Raw genomic sequence first — 20,272 nt, forward strand, 5'->3', positions numbered from 1 at the left:
TCAGTGCTGGACTTCAGTGTAAATTCACAGTAACTTCTTTGCAGTGTTCATGTGAGCCTACTTGTGACAATAAAGATTATTATTATTAACAACCACATAACCCGGCAACCCCACCTAACCTTTTGCACACAAAGGGGCAATTTAGCATGGCCAATCCACTTAACCTGCACATCTTTGGACTGTGGAAGGAAACAGGAATACCCGGAGGAAATCCACGCAGACACAGGGAGAATGTGCAAACTTCACGCAGACAGTCATCTAAGGTTGGATTTGAACCCGGATCCCTGGCGCTGTGAGACAGCAATGTAACCATTGCGCCGCCAAGCCGCGCTGAGCAGAAGAAGCGCCCAATGCTGAATTCTAGCTGATGCGATGGATGGGATTCACCTATTTTCCCTAAAAAGGCCAAGCAGGGATTTGTGGTCAGTCACAATAGAGAAGTGACTCCCATAAACATAGCTGAAAATTCTTGACTCAAATATTACCGCCAAGCCCTCCTTCTCAATTTGAGATCTGTGGGCTAGCACCGCCTCAATGCCATGAGGAGAGGCATCGTGCATTAGGATTAGTGGCCAAGTTGGATTATAGTGAGTGAGGAGCTGTGTGGACAACAGATGCTCTTTAATGCCGGTGAATGCTTTGTCTTGTGAGGCACCTCAGAACCACTTCTGGTCCTTCTTCAATGGTTTGTTGAGTGGAGCCAATAAGGTGGACAAGTTGGCAATTAACTTTACATAATAATTTTCCAGGCCAGGAAACGACCGGAATTCAGTGGTGTTTTTCAGGGTTTGGGCCCCTTTTATGGCTGTCCACCCTGAATCCAAAGTAGGTCACCACTCTAGTGTAGAACACACAATTGCTCATCTTCAGCTGGGCACACACTTTGGGAAAAACTACCTGAGTATTTTGTGCAGGTTGATTCCTTCTCCATGGTGCCTGTGGTGAGCACGTTGTCTAGGTAGATGGTAACCTTCGGCAGACCATGCAGAATCTTTTACATCACACGTTGGAAAATCGCCGCAGCAGCTGGGACTCCGAACAGGTGGTGGGTGTATTCAAAACCCCCCTATGGGAGTTTATGCTCGCAAATTGTCTGGATGCTGGATCTAGCTCCATCTGTAAAGTGGCGTTGCTCATATCAAGTTTCATAAAGGACCATCCTCCAGATAGTTTTGCATACAAATCATCCACTCAAGGTGGATTGGGTATTAGTCAAGGCGTGAAGCTCTGTTCACAATTAGCTTGTAATCACTGCAGAGTTGGACAGAATTGCTGTACAATCCCCAGATCCTTCAGGCGTTGAAGCTCCATTCCAAACTTAGTAAGCAATGTGTAGGAGATAGACCTCACCCTAAAGTACCAGGGCTTGTTATGTTCTGTGTTGTGGTTGTAGTACAGATGCAATTAGAACATCTAGTTCCTTGACGAGTAAGATAGTTTATTAACAGAACAAACACGTGGAAAGATCACTAACGAACTATGATACAAACGGTAACGAGTAAACAAATTCTGTGAATTCTCCTGGAGCTACATCGGGTGCGACTAACCTCCAGTACGCCTTACTATCAATTGCCTGATATTTCGGGTCACATGGTCGGTCTCTATCATCGCCTGCTGGTTGGAGGTCGAATCGATAACTATATATATTAATAGATAACTACATACAAAATTGTGCATAGGTATATCACCACAGGGCTGACCACCAGGATCCACATAGATACAAGCCTTGGACCCTTTCATTCTACCCAGACCCTCCTGGAACACTTTGGGTTATTTGCTCAGTACGTTATGCATATTTCCATTGCCCATCTGAAAAAACATGTTGCCAGTTGAGACAGGAACTCAACCAGTCACACAATTGGGCCTCGGTCACATTACCACAACTAATAGAAGATGGACCAACTGTTGCCCGTGTGTTACCAAAGTTATGGTGATCCCCACGATGCTCAATGGCTCGTGGGTATAGGTCGCCAACCTTGCCTTGGTTTCACACAATGTCAGTGGCATGATCCCTGCACAAAGTTGTTGAAACGTCTGATAGTCCATGACAGAAACAACAGCTCCACTGTTCAATTCCATCCCATCACCACGGGATGATCATTTACTGGTAAAATGACCCAGATCAGTGCTATCTTCGGGGCCATGACACAGTTCAGCAACATCAAACAGTCCTCCACATCTGGGGGGAACATGTGCAAGGCCCTGGCTCGCGGTGATCTCGATGGCTGTCTTGGATGACATTCTCTGCACTGAATTCTGGTAGTTCTTGCCATCCTTTGTTCTCCAGCTACACATTTAACAATGTGGTTGGCTCACCCCTTTGCCCTCACGATAGATAGCCCATAGGGTCTGCAATGGTTGCCGAGTGCTTAGCCCAGCTGCGAATTTGCCTCTGGGGTTGCCCTTTGAGAGGCAATCTAGCTGACCAATATTGCCCAGTTATGCAGTGGGAGTTTGAAATGGAGGACAGGCCAAACTATGAATGTCATAGTCCATGGACCCCTGCAGCTCCTGCACTCCTTTCTCTGCGTGTTCACCGGACATCGATAGCTCAATGGACTATTTTAATTCCAAGTTGGGCTCCGCCAACAGCTTCCTCTCAGTGGTCATGCCTTTTTATCCCACAAACCATCCTATCCCTCAACATTTCGGAGAAGCATGGGGGCAAACTCACAATACCCAGCCTGGCGCCTTCGGAGGATCAAAAAGTCAGTGACCGATCCACCTGGAGATGGCATCGACGTGTTAAACCACAACACGATCACAGAAGGTTATGGGTCATTATTTTCAGCTACTAATGCGACCAGCTCGTTAAACAATTTGGAATCCAGTGCGGCCAGGTAAGTGAGACTTTTATAATTCCAAAAGTCGGGATCCCGCAGGCGGTCAGAAGGGTGACATTGGGACAATCTTCCCCCAAAATACAGTTAGCCTGGAAAAAGTACCTCATGCATTCAGCATGCTGGGTCCACTCCTCTGGGCCTACATCGAAAACTTCCAGCTTATCGACCAGTGGCACCTTGAACTTTCATGTCCACACGCGCCATGGATGGCACTTGTCCGGGCTGGCTAAGTGGTTCCTCAAGCGAGTCTGGAGTTTCCTTCTGTCCTCATCACCAGTTTAGTAACTTGCAGAATCCAGCGGTAATGGAATAGGATTTATTGAACCATGTACAAACTCTGCCCACGGCAATAACTCTGGGAAGCCCGCACTCCACGAGTCCCATGAGGAGGTTGACGATGGGCAAGACGGTAGCACAGTAGTTAGCACAGTTGCTTCACAGCTCCAGGGTCCCAGGTTCGATTCCCGGCTGGGTCACTGTCTGTGCGGAGTCTGCACGTTCTCCCCGTGTCTGCGTGGGCTTCCTCCGGGTGCTCCGGTTTCCTCCCACATTCCAAAGATGTGCGGGTTAGGTGAATTGGCCATGCTAAATTGCCCTTAGTGTCCAAAAAATGTTAAGTGGGGCTTACTGGGTTATGGAGATAGGGTAGATAGGTGGGCTTCAGTAGGGTTCTCTTTGTAAGGGCCGGTGCAGACTCGATGGGCCGAATGGCTTCCCTCTGCACTGTAAATTCTATGATGGTAGAGAGGCTTTTAGAAGATTAATGAGCCAGTAAGGAATGATTGAAGGGTTGGATTTTCAGAGTCCTTTAAAAATGGTGGGACCGATGCCCAATTGGGTGTGAATCACACAGGTGGGAAACCTGAACTTAGGGTTCAGAGCCATTTAAAATGATTGCTGCCTTCAAACAGACTCTAATTTTACTGTGTCAAGTGTCTTAACCTGCAGTGTGGGAGTCACAAATTTATGGAGGAGAGGTAAACACTTTTGAAGGGTGGATAAGGTGTGTTTAAGTGCTATTATTCAATGCTATTTAAACCCTAAGCCCTTGAAAAATGAAAATAATATCTAGGTTGCGGCTGTCAGTTTGAGTTTTAAAACACACGCTGCTGGAGTGCATTGATTGACAGTTAATTTGGTGTCGTTCAGAAAAAGCCATTCTCATCTATTCTTGTGGAATCATAGACTTTATTATTGACATTTCCCAAGGGTTGTTAATAGAGCTAGATCATTATAAATGCATGTTGGGCTTCAAATACTCCAAAAGCATTTATCTCAGTAAGAGGGACGTGGGCTGAGATTTTGATTGGCAGTTTTGAGAGGCGATGAAAGGATTCACTATATTTCATATAGTTAATGAAGAGAAATTTGTTTTTATGACAGATTGTCCAATTGAGGGGATGTTTCCTTTTCAGTTTGAAGTCTTGTATGAGTGAGAGCTCGAATAGATTGTTAGAAGTTTAATTTTTTCAGCTCCACATGGCTCCTGAAATCTGTCCAGACTGGATACTGGTTAAGCGGCGATGGAAGTGGCATTATGGGAAAGAGATGGCATGGGGGAATGAGCCATTATGGAGGTAATGTGGGTGGTATGAGGTGGTATGGAGGTGGGTGGGGCAGGTAAGGGCTAGAGGGCCTTTTATAAAACTGGGCTGAAGTCTCAGGAGAACCAAGGCATGTCTTCTAACCAGCTTGCCTCCGGAGGTGGCAAGGACTAGATCATGCCCCGCAACCCGAGTGAAACCTGCATGTAATGGGGCCCTTAGTGGCTGGTTTAGCACAGGGCTAAAGAGCTGGCTTTTAAAGCAGGCCAAGGCAGGCCAGCAGCACGGTTCCGTTCCCGTACCAGCCTCCCCGGACAGGCGCCGGAATGTGGCGACTAGGGGCTTTTCACAGTAACTTCATTTGAAGCCTACTTGTGACAATAAGCAATTTTCATTTCATTACATTTTCATATTGAAGCAGATCTGCTGATTGGGAAAATGTTCCAACGTGGGCTACCCTCCCCAGTGAGTAAAATCTGGTGCAAGGTATCCAAAACCTTGATCAGAGATGGATTTTGAATATTTTTAATTTTACAGGATGCGAGTGTCATTGACAAGGCCACCATTTATTGCCCAACCCTAATTGCCTTTGAGAAGGTAGCAATAAGCTGCCTTCTTCAGCGGAACGGAGTGGCTTGCCAGGCCACTTCATAGGGCAGGGTAAGAATCAACCACATTGCAGTCACATATCGATCAGATTGAGTAAAGTCAGCAGATTTCCTTCCCAAAGGACATTATTGAACAGATGGGTTTTTACAACAATCTAATAATTTCATGGTCTTCATTACTGATGCTAGCTTTTTATTCCACTTAATTAATTAATTTAAATTCCCCAGTTGCATTCGAGCCATTTGAATTCACATCTCTGGGTCATTAGGCTAGGACTCTGGACTGAGAGTCGGATGAAACAGGAAAGCCTGAGTGGAGACTGGGGGTGGCTCTGGAGACTTATGGACGGGGAAAGATGTGAGATAATTTCTCCCCTTTCTCACTTTCGGCTAACCAAAACAAGATTTATTTTCGAGAATGAGTGTATAACTCCGCGAGTGCTGTGACTTTCAAGAACAGAAATGAAACAGGCTTTCTTTCATGTTTCAATCAAAAGGATAAACGTTTATTTTTCACAACTGCTGAAATATAAACACAACAAAACCCCACTCCTCATTACACACACACAAGGGTGATTTCTAAAGATGCAGCATGCACTTAGTTATCTTAACGAAAAGTCACTTCTAATCAGTCCGCAAGACGATAGTTTCAAAGTTGTTGGCCTGAAGAATTTCCTATTGACGCATTGTAGAAAAATGAAGGTTGGAGGTTTCTGATTATGGAGTCACACTTGTTCACCCAAATCAGCAGCACGCTTTTGGCTTTCCAGTCAAAGTTGGTCAAGCCTTTGTAGTGAAGAATTATAATCTTGCAGGTGAAAGGGTGAAGTCCTACTTCTCTGCCTAAGATGACTTCTGAATCAAGGTTCTTCCTTGTTCCAGGTAAGAGATAGTTTCCACCTAGTCTCTGTATCCCAGATTGACTCATTGTCGATCGATGTGGATTAATAAGATATTGGCGATCACCAGCCGATTTCAGTCAAATTACAACAATATTGATGTATTGCATTGTCCACACACTGGGTTGGTGGCAATGTAATTGGCAGACCATCAGGAATAAATGATATCTCATCAACCTTCCAGCCTTATGTAACCTTCTGAATGTATTGTTGAAATCCCATCTTCATGGGGTCAGAAAGTCGAATAGCCAGTGATACTTACATCTCTTTAATTGAAATGGAGAAAGTAGTTATCAACATCTGAGAAGGCCACTTTACATTTTAATGACTTTCCAGTGATATATGTATACATGCACTTATTTCACATCTGAAAAGGCACCTGACCCCTCTGGAGTCCATCTTGCCGAGATACACTCTCTGCTGACTTTTAAAAGCAAAATGTCTAACTTCTAATGAGCTTTAAGGGCATATGATGTGACCATAACAAGACGGAAGAGTGATGATTTTGGAACAAGAAGCACAATTTTAAAACTGATGTAGAATCATAGAATTGTTATGGCACAGAAAGTGGCCTATTTGGCCCATTGCGTCCATGCTGGCCCTCCTAAGGTGCAAACACATCCTGTGACTCCCCAACCCTCTTCCCACATCCCCACACATTCCTCCTTTTCAGATATTTAGAACGTTTTGACAAATTAATGGCACAGAAGGAGGTCACTCTGCCCATCACGTCTGTGCAAGTTGAAAAATTAGCGACCCAACCTAATCCCATTTTCCAGGACGTGGTCCATAGGTTACGGCACTTCAGGTGTATACCCAAACTTTCATATCAGTAAAGGATTTCTGTCTCTTTTAGGCTGTGAGGAAGTGCTAGGGATTTGGGAGTTGGTGAAAGATAACAAGAAGAAGGATGTGTCAACAGGGCATGGGTGAAAGTAACCAGTATTTGTAATGGAGGGGAGATGGTGTCAAAAAATCAACTCAACTTTCTGACCCGGTCAACAGTTTGTTTTAGCCTTCCAGAGGGACAAATGAGACAGATTAATCAGAGGCAACGGGGTACTTGACTTTTGTGGTATCCCGTTTTTGTCAATCTTAGCCAAATGTGGCAGTTTGGCCAAAGAAAGAGGCATTATCTTGCTTAAAAATGTGTTTAACAATGTTTTACTTTTGCTATGAATTGAAAAATGTTTATGCATCATTTTAGCCATATGAATGCTATTAATGCTGAGGTTATTCATGAAGGCCCAACCGTCTCAACCTTGCCCCTCACTGGAGGTGTGGTGATCCTCAGGTTAAATCATCACCAGTCAGCTCTCCCCCTCAAAGGGGAAAGCAGCCTGTGGTCACCAGCCTATGGTGACTTTAACGCTATCATGACACAGCAGATTAAATCCAGAGCAGAATTTGAACAGGTGTTATGGGGAAGGAACCAGGAAATGCCTGTTCTCCAAACTTTTGTTTAGTTGAAAAAAAAAGTTCATTCCGTGTGACAATGCCTTGACCAAACAGAATAAAATTGCCTGGTTTGAAATTAAGCAAACTCTAGGCTTTTAAATATTCCATCATGCATTCTCCATGGCAACAGCTCCACCAATCAGAGCACACTTGCCAACCAACCACCACTCTCTTCTCATGCTGCACAAATTGTTGTTCCCTTTACAATTGGTATTCTAATAAATGAGTGAAAGACATAATGACGTATTAACATAGAACATAGAACAGTACAGCACAGTACAGGCCCTCCGGCCCACAATGTTGTGCCGACCATTTATCCTAATCTACGATCAACTTAACCTACACCCCTTCAATTTACTGCTGTCCATGTGTCTGTCCAAGAGTTGCTTAAATGTCCCTAATGACTCTGACTCCACCACCTCTGCTGGCAGTGCATTCCACGCACCCACCACTCCCTGTGTAAAGAACCAATCTCCCCTATACCTTCCTCCAATCACCTGAATATTATGTCCCCTCGTGACAGCAATTTTGTCAGCATGTTTCTTTATTTCAGTCATTCTCAAGTTCTGTAGTGCTGTACAACTATCAATTTACCATTTCTAGCTATTGCCCCACAACGGAGGTTAAACTGACTGACCTATAGTTGCCAAGCTTGTTTTTACACTATTTTTTGAACAAGGAAGTAACATTTACAATTCTCCTGTTTTTTGGGCACCACCCCTGAATCTAAGGAAGACTAGAAAACTATGGTCAGTGCCTCTGCAATTTCCACTCTCATTTCCCTTAGTATCCTTGTATGCATCTCATCTGGCCCTGGTGTTTCATCAACTGGAAGTACTAAAAGCCTATCCAATGCTTTCTCCTTATCAATCTCAGGTGACTAAATGAACTCCTCTTACAGCTTTTTGAGCTTTTGTAAAGACAGATGCAAAACATTCATTTAACACCTCCCTGACTCCTTTGCAAATCCCTTTTGTGGTCACTTGGCCCTATTCCTCCTTTTACCACCCTATTACTATTTATATGAATTTAGAAGACTTACAGATTCCCGTTTATATTAGCTGCCAGTCTCTTTTCATACTCTTTCTTTGCTTCTCTTATTTGCTTTTACACTTTCCCTCTGAACCTTTTATACAATCAGCCCAGTTCTCGGTTGTATTACCCATCTGACATCTGTATTAAGCATACCTTTTCTTATTCATCTTCATTTTTGTCTCTTTTGTCATCCTCAGAGCTTTGGATTTGTTTGCTCTGCCTTTCAATTTCATGGGAATATACCTGGTCTGTGCCTGAACTCTTTCTTCACTAAGGGCAGCCCATTGTTCAAACATTGTTTGGCCTGATAACCTTTGATTTACCTGGACAGTATCTACTTCTACTCCATTGAAGTTGGCTTTCTCTTAGTTAATTATTCGCCCTCTGCAAATTTTAAATCCTTTTCCATACAATGATCTCTATCTCTGAAATGTTCCCCAACTTCACTTGATCTACTTGGCCCACCTCATGCTGATGAAGAAAGTCTAACAGTGCCTCCTTTCTCATAACTGGTTTAGCTCAGTGGGCTAGACAGATGGTTTCTAATGCAGAACAAGGCCAGCAGCACGGGTTCAATTCCCGTACTGGCTTACCCAAACAGGCGCCGGAATGTGGCGACTAGGGGCTTTTCACAGTAACTTCATACTTGTGACAATAAAAGATTATTATTATAAAATGCACTTGCTTCCCTAAGTTCTCGGTTTTGATTACTTTAACTCGGGGTCTCATTAAATTTGAACGATGAGGCTCCCCATCAAATGCCACCAGGAACAGAATTCCTTCCTGTTTTCATTGCGTAAAGTCAGGATGTCCATCAGAGGCCTATTTAAAGCTGAAAGACACTTCATAAGGGCTGCATTCCACTCTGGAAGATCACAGCAAGGAGGTTTATTTATAAACAAATTAATTGGAAGCAGGCTTCCATTTTCAAGGTCTTTCTAAAGAGATGAACGTGAGGTGACAAGTTGGAGGATCATTCACGACCTTGACATCAACCAGGTCTGGAGAGAGGAAATTGTGATCGTCAGATCCAGGATCCCATGAAGAAAATGTTTCAATTACTGTATAAGAATAACAAGGGTCAGTATTACTCTTCATTTCCCCATCTCTCTAAATATACCCTGGCAGAGGTTATTCTCACCTGCCTCCCTTAGCACTCTGAACATTTTCTCCTCTTCATCACATGCTTCACCACCAAACTATCTCAAATGTCATCCCAAAAATGCACTCAACTCTCCCTTGCTCCCAATTCATGAGTTATTTGAAATCTTGTCGCTGTTGTTAAGCAGGCAAATATTGCAGCTAATTTTCAAACCAATATGCTACCACAAATAGCAATAACTAAAAGTTGCAGGGCGGCATGTGGCACAGTGGAAAGCAGTGGGACTGCAGGCTGAGGACCCGGGTTCGAATCCCGGTCCTGGGTCACTGTCTGTGTGGAGTTTGCACATTCTCCCTATGTCCGCGTTGGTTTCACCCCCACAACCCAAAGATGTAAAGGGTAGGTGGATTGGCCATGCTAAATTGTCCCTTAATTGGAAAAATAAATAATTGGGTACTCTAAATTTAGAGGGAAAAAAAGTTAAAGTTGCCATAGTCCCAGATGACCATAGGCTGTGAATAGAGTGTCCAGCGATAAGACCTCTTAAAACCGAATAGCTAGGATGCCACTAGGGTAGTTCTACAGAAGTTAGTTTATTAAGGATTGAGATTAATTATAGAAAGTATACCCAGTAATCATTATTAACTATTAAACCTGTATTTTAGGACATAGCAGTGATAATCATGTAGGCTCTGGCTACAAGCAGTGGCCACAACGCTTGACGTGTCTCAAAAACATGGGCTAACTTGCTCATGTTTTTGAGACACACGAGATGTGTGGTCAGCAGATTACATAGTAGACATAGTAAACAAGTTTTATCAGTGGCCTCCAATATCCTCTGAAACAATCCGAAGAGTAAAGAGGATGCCAGTTCTGACATCTGAAACAATGGGTGGACAGGATCTGACTGCGATATCAGGATGGGGAGTCCGGAAAAAACAATTTAAAATGGACACAGAATTTTGGCAAACAACAGGTGGCAGGATGGGGATAAATCATGGGTTGGTCACAATTGAATTGGATAGTTTGAAAATGACAGCTTCAAGGATTGGATCAAGTACCACTGGAGTGGGCTGTTGATTATTGGAAATTGTATAATTGATTTGTTTTTATCAGTGTTTAGTCGATCGATCTTGGCATCATCCAGGTCTATCTCTCGTGTACACGAAACCAAGCTTGGGATAATAAAAGCTGTCTTACCCAGGTTGTTGTGTGCCTGCTCTGTTTATTAAGCTAAGGCCTAACAATGAGGGTGGAACCCCACGTAAAGGCTGGCTCAATACTCGGGCCTTGGAAACACTCCTACAGGCTGCTTTCCCCCTTGAGGTGGTGATCAGGCAGGAGGCGGGCCTTCACGAATAACCTCAGCTGGTACAGGAATTGACCTTGCATTGTTGGCCTTGCTCTGCATCACAAACCAGCTGTCCAGCAAACAGAGCTAAAATGCTGCTGAGGAAGGAATATTGGTCAAGACAGAAGGAAAAATCTACTTATTGTAAATCGAGCCTCCGTTTAACACTTCATCTGAAAGTGGCAACAGTAACACTGCAGATTCACTCAGTACTATTGTTTTTACTAGGATGGCTCAATACATTTGCCCACCTCCTTTGTAAGCAGGAAGTATGATACTGGGAGAGCTTTCTTGTCAGATCATTATCACATCAGGGAAGAGTATCCTTTCCATCTTTTGGAAAATGCATCCTGACATTTATATAGTTGCAGGGACAGACAGGTCAAATTAATTCATAAAGAACAGGGCAAGTGTGCAGGAATTAGACGTTTTGTTTAACTTTTAATTTAATCACAATCTTAATTTGTGCATAAAGGTATGTAATCCCATTTTTCGAGATACTTAGTTGTTATTCTTTTACAAAGAGACTATTTATTGCATTTTGTTACACTGAATGATGTTGTGGCACATCTTCAACTTAATTGTACTGTGAAGTATCATGATTAAGATGTCCCATATTAGTAATTACACTAAATCGTTTGCAGCATAGTTCGTTTGCCTGTGCATTGGGGAATTATGCGAGTTGCTTCTGGAATGTCTTGGAAATATAACTAATGGCAATTGTGGGCAGATTGTTGGAAACATAGAAGCTGTGGCACTCAATGTTTGACAGGGGAGGTCGCTGTGTGTGCACTAGTCTTGTCAGGGGATATTTCTGTTCTCTTTGCATTGCTTAAATAATACATCTTGAGTACCATTTAATGGCCTCAGGACCTCGGTTTTACGACCCTTAGCCAAGCAATGAGATTTATTCAGTCAGCAATGTAACAATATCAATATGGTCACATCTTATCCCATTTTCTCTAAATCCACAATAAGCTTGCTAGCTCATCTAGGTTAACGCTTAATATTATTGAGCTTTCATAAGATTGAAATACTGTATATAGAATCCAGATTCACCAAATCTTTCTGGTAATAATTGAAACAAAGGAACGTAAATAACCAAATAATGGTACAAATGTATAAACGTATTGTATTTGTACATGCCTTTCGAGTGTTGTTAAAATTATCAACTAATGATATACCGCACAAAGGAATATCATCTTATCAATACAAAACTGACACAAACCTCCACTGGAGATAGCAAAAGCAAGCATTTCTCAGGATCTAGTCCTTGAAGCTGGATTTGAGATTCCACGGCATACTTTGAAAGAATGAAGGTTGTAATTAATGATTTGCAGACTTTAACTTTTACTACATAAAAATCAATATAGTCAGTTTTCAGCTACTTCCATGGTCTCTGATTGAACCGTTATATCAATCATACTGCATATTCTTCCCAAAAACAGCATTGGTAATGAGATGCACACTGGGTGATCTTGTAATAAAGCATGCTAAGCTATTGGCAGAGGGCCAAATAGTAAATATTTCACCAACATAACTTAGTGTCAATGAATAAATCATTGTGTAACCTATACAAGGACTTGATTAATTCCCGTGCTGTAAAAGTAGTTCTTACATGATCAGAAGGAAACGCATTTGCTTCCATGAGAATCTTATATCGACTTGATGTTGGTTTGTAGAAGGACAGCTGAAAAAAATAAAGGTTACCACATAAAAAAGTTAATATTCAAATAAATCCGTATGACATTTGTTTAAATTTCGTTTTCACATGGTGTGGGCAGCAGCGGTCAGCATTCATTGCCCATCCCTAATTACCCTTGAACTGAATGGCTTCCTAGGCTATTTCAGAGGGCAGTTACGAGTCAACCACATTATTGTGGATCTGGAGTCACGTGTAGGCCAGGTCAGACATAGACAGATTGTTTTTTATGGCAGTTGGCAATGGATTCATGATCACTACTGTGGAGATTAGTTTTTATTTCCAGTCTTTATTTATTGAATTTAAATTCCTCTAGCTGCCATGGTGGGATGTGGACTCATGACCCCAGAGTATTACCTGTGCCTCTGATTACTAATCTAGTGACATTCCCATCATCTCCCATGGTAGCACGGCAGCATAGTGGCTAGCACAATTGTTTCACAGCTCCAGGGTCGCACGTTCGATTCCCGGTTTGGGTCACTGTCTGTGTGGATCTGCACGTCTTCCCGTGTGTGCTTCCGGGTGCTCCAGTTTCCTCCCACAGTCCAAAGATGTGGAGGTTAGGTGGATTGGCCATGATAAATTGCCCTTAGTGTCCAAAAAGGTTAGGTTTCTGGGTTACGGGGATAGGGTGGAGGTGTGGGCTTAAGTGGGGTGCTCTTTCCTAAGGGCCGGTGCATACTTGATGGGCCAAATGGCCTCCTTCTGCACTGTAAATTCTATGATTCCATGTTGAAATGAAATAAAGTTCCAACTGTCTATTGCTAACTATTTAAAAGAACACTCATTGATAGAAAAACATTTATGAAATTTATATTCTTTTCACTACTTAATCTCTGTGAAAGCAAATAGTGAATTCAAGTACTTAATCCCTGACAAATAAAAACAAATATTTGTCTTCATAGCTCCATATCAAAGACTTTCCAATCAATTGGAGCTATCAATCAAATAGTGAACTGCACTGTAATAATGATAGGTTGTGAACATAGTCATGCAGCACAAATCCTACGATGATAACCTTCGAGCTTATGTCAACAGACAGCAAAATAACAAGCACATTTTTTTTAAACTGCAGTCTTTTATTCATTTTATGGTGTGATGAATTCAAGAAATTGTCATATGTTTTCTTTGAGACGCAGACAGTATGACTTCTGGAACTATGATTAAGGTGTCATAAAAGTGAGGTAATCATTGATTTGTAAGGTGAAGTATTCTGCTAATAGATTTTGATAACCATTTACTTGTTTCTTGATAGCTAGCTAATGGAATATTTTTTACATTTGAAGGATCCCTGGGGTGTAGATAATTTATATTGGTCCTGGCTAAACAAATCAAAGGACATCTTGCAAGAAGAGACATTAGTAGGCCACAATGTGTCTGAACCAAGTGGGTAAAAAAAACTTGGTTCATTCATTGCAAAGCAATTATATTTAAAATATATATCAGATCCCAACCGGTCTGCTCTGTCGGGGTTGGGTTTGGGTAGGCAGTGGCGTAGTGGTATTGTCACTAAACTAGTAATTCAGAGACCCAGGGTAATGCTCTAGGGTCCTGGGTTCGAATCCCACCATGGCAGATGGTGAAATTTGAATTCAATAAAAATAAATCTAGAATTAAAAGGCTAATGATGACCATGAAATCATTTCTGATTGTCGGAAAAACCCATCTGTTCCACTAGTGTCTTTCAGGGAAGAAAATCTGCAGTCCTTACCCGGCCTGGCTTACATGTGACTACAGACCCACACAGCGATTTGGCTGACTCTTAACAGCCCCTCCACTGAAATGGCCTAGCAAGCCAGTCTGTCCACGGGCAATTGGGGATGGGCAACAAATGATGGCCTAGGCAGTGATGCCCATATCTCAAGAAAGAATTTTTTAAAAACACAGTGCAGAAGAGGCCTATCAGCTCATCGAGCCTACACCAACATGTGAAAAACACCTGACCTACCTATCTAATGCCATTTACCAGCACGTGGCCCATATTCTTGAATGTTATGATGTGCCAAGTTCTCATCCAGGTATGTCATAAAGATAATGAACCAACCCCCTCTACTACCCTCCCAGGCAGTGAATTCCAGATTGTCACCACCCTCTGAATAAAAAAGACCTTCCTCACATCCCTCCCAATCCTCCCACCCCTCACCTTAAACTTATGTCTCCTTTATGTACCCTTGTGATTCACCCTTCAACCAAGGGGAACAGCTGCTCCCTATCCACCATGTCCATGCCCCTCATGATGTGGCACACCTCGATCAGGTCGCCCCTCAGTCTTCTCTGCTCCAACGAAACCAACCCAAGCCTATCCAATCTCTCTTCCACCCCAGGCAACATTCTGGTGAATCTCCTCTGCACCCTAGCCAGTGCTATAATGTTCCAACCAGAACTGCACACAGTACTCCAGCTGTGGCTTCATCAAAGTTCTATACAACTCCAACATGACCTCCTAACTTTGGTAATCTATGCCTTGATTGATAAAGGCAAGTGTTCCATATGCCTTTTTGACCACCCTATTAATCTGCCCTTCTACCTTCAGAGATGTATGGACAAACACCCAAAGGTCCCTTTGTTCCTCGGCACATCCTAGTTTCATGCCGTTCATTGTATACTTCCCTGTCAAATTGCTCCATCCAAATAAGATCGCCTCACACATTTCAGGGTTAAATTCCATCTGCCACTTATCTGCCAATTTCACCATCCCTTCCACATCTTCCTGCAACCCAATACACTCAACCTCACGGCTAACCAGCTTGCCAGTCTTTGTGTCATCTGCAAACTTACAGATACTATCGCCCCCCCCCCCCCTCGCTCCCCTCCCCCCTCTCTGCCCCCAACACCCCATTGCCATCTCTGGTGTTTATATAAATGATGAATAATAGGGGACCCAGCGCAGATCCCTGTACGCCACTGGACACTGTCTTCCAGTCACTAAAGCAGCCTTCTGTCATCACACTCGGTCTTCTACAACTAAGCTAATTTTGAATCCACTTATCAAATTACCAGGCATCCCATGTGCATTTGTCATCTTTATAAGTCTTCCATGTGGTACTTTGTCAAAGGCTTTGCTGAAATCCATATAAACTACAACACCTGCAGTACCTTCATCTACACAGCTGGCCACCTCCACAAAAAATGCAATTAAATTTGTTAGTCATGACCTCCCTCTGACAAAGTCATGCTGACTATCCTCGATTAAACATTTCCTCTCCCAGTGGGGATAGATTCTCTCCTTCAGAATTTTCACCAATGGTTTCCTTATTACTGAAGTGAGGCTCACTTGTGTGTCATTCCCTGGCAAATCTCTACAACCCTTCTTAAATAGTAGAACCACATTAGTCATTCAGTCGTCTGGCATCTCCCCCGTGGCCAGAGAGGAATTAAAAATTTGGGTCAGGGCTCCTTGAATCCCACTTGAATCTGTTCCATGGCAGCTGTGCTTGTCAATTTGCAGAAGCCTCTGTGAGCCACAGATGTGCATATTACAACCCATTCCATTTCCCCATCCCACCACCACTGTGTGTGTGTTCAGGGGCGAATTTCTGGAATCGGGCTCCAGAAACATTTTTGCTGGGCTGGAGGTCCTCTCCATCCCGAGAAAAATTCAGCCCATAGGGATTCCTTTGATTCAAATTGGGGTCGGGAAAAGGGGAGATCCAAGCCATAGCCAACATGGGCAGCACAGTAGCACAAGTGGCTAGCATTGTGGCTTCATAGCGCCAGGGTCCCAAGTTCGATTCCCTGCTGGGTCACTGCCTGTGTGGAGTCTGCACGCTCTCCCCGTGTCTGTGTGGGTTTCCACCGGGTGCTCCGGTTTCCTTCCACAGTCCAAAGGCGTGCAGGTTAGGTGGATTGGCCATGATAAATTGCCCTTCATGACCAAAAAAGGTTAGGAAGGGTTATTGGGTTACAGGGCTAGGGTGGAAGTGAGGGCTTAAGTTGGTTATTGCAGACGCGATGGGCCGAATGGCCTCCTTCTGCACAGTATGTTCTATGTTAATTCACTGGACCTTTGTGGTCAGCTTTCTTCGAGGTCAGCAGCAAGGTCATCACCATTGACTGCAAAATCTGAGCCCATAAGATTTCCAAATTGTCACTTTCATTTCTACTAGAACCTCAGTGAATAGCTGCTGGAATTTCATGGATTTTGGCAAAAAGGTAATTCAACTTCAACAAAAAGGTTTTGTCTGTCAAATACAAACTGAACGAATGAAAACGTCTGTTTTGTTGAAAGCTGTCAGTTGAAAATTAGGCATGCCCATTGTGCGTGAGTGAGGGGAACTGGGGTCATTCCCTGTTTGTGAACGGTGACACCCAGGCACTCCCAATCTTGGATCCATCATCAACTTATCCATCAGGTTACGGAGAGCAACAGGTAACTCATTGCCAAAAAGCAATTGGAGGGCTGCAGCCACCCTCAGATATGTGAGGCAATCAGGGAGAGTGTTGAATGGGAAAGCGAATACAAGAAAGGAAGGGTGCAATCAGAAAGGAGGGTTCCATTAAATCAAGTGCTAACAGTTCCTGGGATAAGATAGGGATGGTTGAGCAGGGAGATATTACGCCTGGGAAAGGGAGAACTGTAAACCGGAAGGATTTGGAGGTGAGCAGCAATTGGGGGCGGGGTTATATTAGTGTCCACCAGAGACAGGGGTTTTGAGGATGATTCCTGACTCAATTGTCATGTAAATACAATTTCCAAATGTTGTCTCTAATAGACAGTACCTGCCTCCAAGCAAACAGGTCTCAAAGCAGGTATTTAGCCATTTTATTTGCAAACACAAAACCGCTGATATAAAAACAGAAAGTGCTGTAAAAGCACTCCGCCTGACTGGCCGCATCTGTGTGGAGAGAAACAGTGTTAACATTTTGAGTCCAGCATGACAATTCCTCGGAACTAGTCTGATGCCTGTTTCAGGATGAGGACTGCATGCTTTCACCAATATAGCAAATGGCGTGATTTCAGCTTGTAGTGAATGTGCACTACTTGCCTGCCGCATCAAAGAACACTGAGTGTCCCGAAACACAGGTGCTGCATTGCCACATTTCTGGTTCTGTTGATTAAATCTCCTCTCAAGGAAGTTCCTAGGCAGATGATAACAAGCTTCACAACTTTCTGCCAGAACAACCTCGCTGCAAGATATTTCCTTTAACTGGTTTTTAAAGTTGCTATGCACAGTAGCTGAATTTTGAAAGATTAGCCATCAAAATCACAACCGAGATCAAAATCCTTACTCTTTCTCAAATACAGTTTGGGAAAAGGTACAGAGTTCTCAACTGAATCAAGCATTTCTGTTAGAGCTCAAATTTTTAAACATTCATTGATTGAGGGGAGCCTATTTTCCAGATAGCTAGGGTAAATATAATAATGAACAATTAACACTTGACTAACTATTGTGGAACTATTTTGCAAAATACGTCTGTCCTCCAGCACGACCTGTCCCAACTGCCTGGGGCACAGAGCCGCATGGTGGACTTATCCTGTCACACTGCCACCTAGTCATCGGAGGTCATGCTTAACATTATGTACAAACCTGCTTTATGGAAGTAACATGTTGGAAATCAGACTGCTGCACAAATGCTTTCCATTCACAGCAGTCAAAACAAGGACCATTATCGCTGATGACCGCATTCGGAATGCCGTGTCGTGCAAATATTTCTTGGACATTCTTAATAACACATCTTGTCATAGAATTTGACAACTACGCTATCTTCAGGTAGTTAGAGAAATAGTCGATGACCAGAATGTTCTCCTTTCCATTTAAATGTAAAAGATCCATGCCAATCTTCTACCACAGAGTTGTGACTGTCTCGCCCATTTGCATGGGCTCCTTGCTTTGCCTACCTTGAAATCTTAGGCACGTTTCACAGTTCTTCACCATCAACTCAATGTCCCGATTGATCCAGGCCAATAGACTGCCTCCCTGGCTCTCATCTTGCACTTTTCCATCCTTAAGTGCCCTTAATGCAACTTGATGAGGATCATTGACCGCAATGTCTGTGGAATCACAATCCGCTGATTCTGCAGCAAAAATCCATTCACGTTGCTTAATTCTGCTCGAATTTTGTAAAAACTTGAACTTGACCCTTTCAGCCATCCTTCATGGGATACTTTTTCACTTTGTGCAAGATAGTGTCCTTACCAGTTTCCTCTTTAATGATTTTGACTTGCTGTCAGAGACTGGCAGAGACTCTGTCACCATGTTTACATGGACCTGTATGTCTTCACCCAGCTGATTCCTCATTGCCGGTAACTCTAGAAAGCGTGTCAGCCACGATAAGATGTTTACCTGGCGTATGCACTTACTCGAAATCGTACCGCTGCAAATTCATGAACATTCGCTGCAGTCTCGGCGGCATCTCACTCAGATTGTTTTTTGTGGTGGCTACCAGCGGCCTGTGGTCAGTCTCCACAATGAAAGTTGGAAACCCATACATGTAATCATGAAACTTCGTTAGCCCATTAACAAGCCCTTGACACTGTTTTTTGATTTGTGCTTATCGTCGCTCAAAGAACAAAGAACAATACAGCACAGGAACAGGCCCTTCAGCCCTCCAAACCTGTGCCGGTCATGATATAAACCTTTGCCAAAACCCTCAGTACTTCCTTGTGCCGTATTCCTCTATACCCATTGTCATGATATTCAAACACACACATCATGATGGACACACTAACAGGCAAATCAGAGTACACAACACCACAACCAATCACAGACAAGAACACCAACCACATAAAAAGCACGAGCACGACACCTGGTAGTCAGTAGGTCTGGGGAGAAGGGAACAAGAAAGAGCTGTTAAAACATCACAAGCAGGGAACCCCCACGTGCAGAGTGCAAAGACCAAACTGTAAATAGTAAGTTTAAATAAAGTAGCGTTGTACCATATGCAACCGTGTTGGCTCATCTGTGTGTCAGAACACCCAACACCACATGGTACAGGAGTGGATCGATACCTGCCTACTAACCTGCCATTCTGGACATGGACCACACCGACGGACCGCAGCCGATGCAAGTCGCGGGGAACCTAGGCACCAATTGGAAGCTCTACAGGCAGCGGTTTGACCTGTACATCCGTGCCACCGAAAAACAGAATGTCTCGGATGACACGAAGATTGCAATGCTCCTCTTCTACGCAGGTCCGCACGCCACCGACGTCTTCAACTCACTGGTGTTCGAAGAAGGCGAAAACCAAGCCAAATATGACACGGTCATCCTCAAACTGGACCAGCACTTTCAAGTTGAAGTAAATGAAAGTTTTGAAAGATACTTCTTTCAGCAACGCCTGCAAGGTAAGGAGGAGCTTTTTCAACACTTTTTGACGCACCTCCGGATTCTAGCGCAGTCCTGCGGTTACGGCACCATCACAGAGTCCATGATCAGGGACCAGATTGTTTTTGGCGTTGCCTCTAGTGGCCTACGCCAGCAGCTTCTTAAAATGAAAAGCCTCACCTTAGCGTCTGCTGTGGAAGCCTGTGTCCTCCACGAAAATGCTACCTGCCGTTTTGCCCGATTTCAGGCGTCCGAGTTGGCACGGAGGGGGTCCCCAGCCGTCGAATCGGCAAGCCAGGCCGCCCACGACGTCGAACGCATCCAGGCCGTCGGTTACTTCCCGACCCACGGCCCGGACGACAGCGGCCGCTTCCCGCACTTTTCGCGGTCTCCCGCGCAGGTGCGCGCCAAAAATAACGGCCACAACGAGGGACGCACTGCGCAGGCGCGCCCACCGCAAGATCG

The 20,272-nt window shown here is 43.7% G+C and overlaps 1 protein-coding gene across 5 annotated transcripts in view; it reads right to left on the minus strand.

Moving 5' to 3' along the window:
* The window catches only part of kynu (kynureninase), a 288,595-nt gene that overhangs the window by 106,530 nt on the left and 161,793 nt on the right, over positions 1–20,272 (minus strand). For all 5 annotated transcript variants that reach the window (XM_072471682.1, XM_072471700.1, XM_072471709.1 and 2 more), the window contains 2 exons: positions 12,459–12,530; positions 12,069–12,143 (listed from right to left, as the gene is read on the minus strand). In XM_072471682.1, coding sequence (XP_072327783.1) covers positions 12,069–12,143; positions 12,459–12,530 — 147 coding nt within the window. The remainder of the gene's footprint in view (positions 1–12,068; positions 12,144–12,458; positions 12,531–20,272) is intronic.

This window comes from Scyliorhinus torazame, chromosome 2 (genome assembly GCF_047496885.1).
Source record: "Scyliorhinus torazame isolate Kashiwa2021f chromosome 2, sScyTor2.1, whole genome shotgun sequence".
In the NCBI taxonomy this organism is placed as follows: domain Eukaryota; kingdom Metazoa; phylum Chordata; class Chondrichthyes; order Carcharhiniformes; family Scyliorhinidae; genus Scyliorhinus; species Scyliorhinus torazame.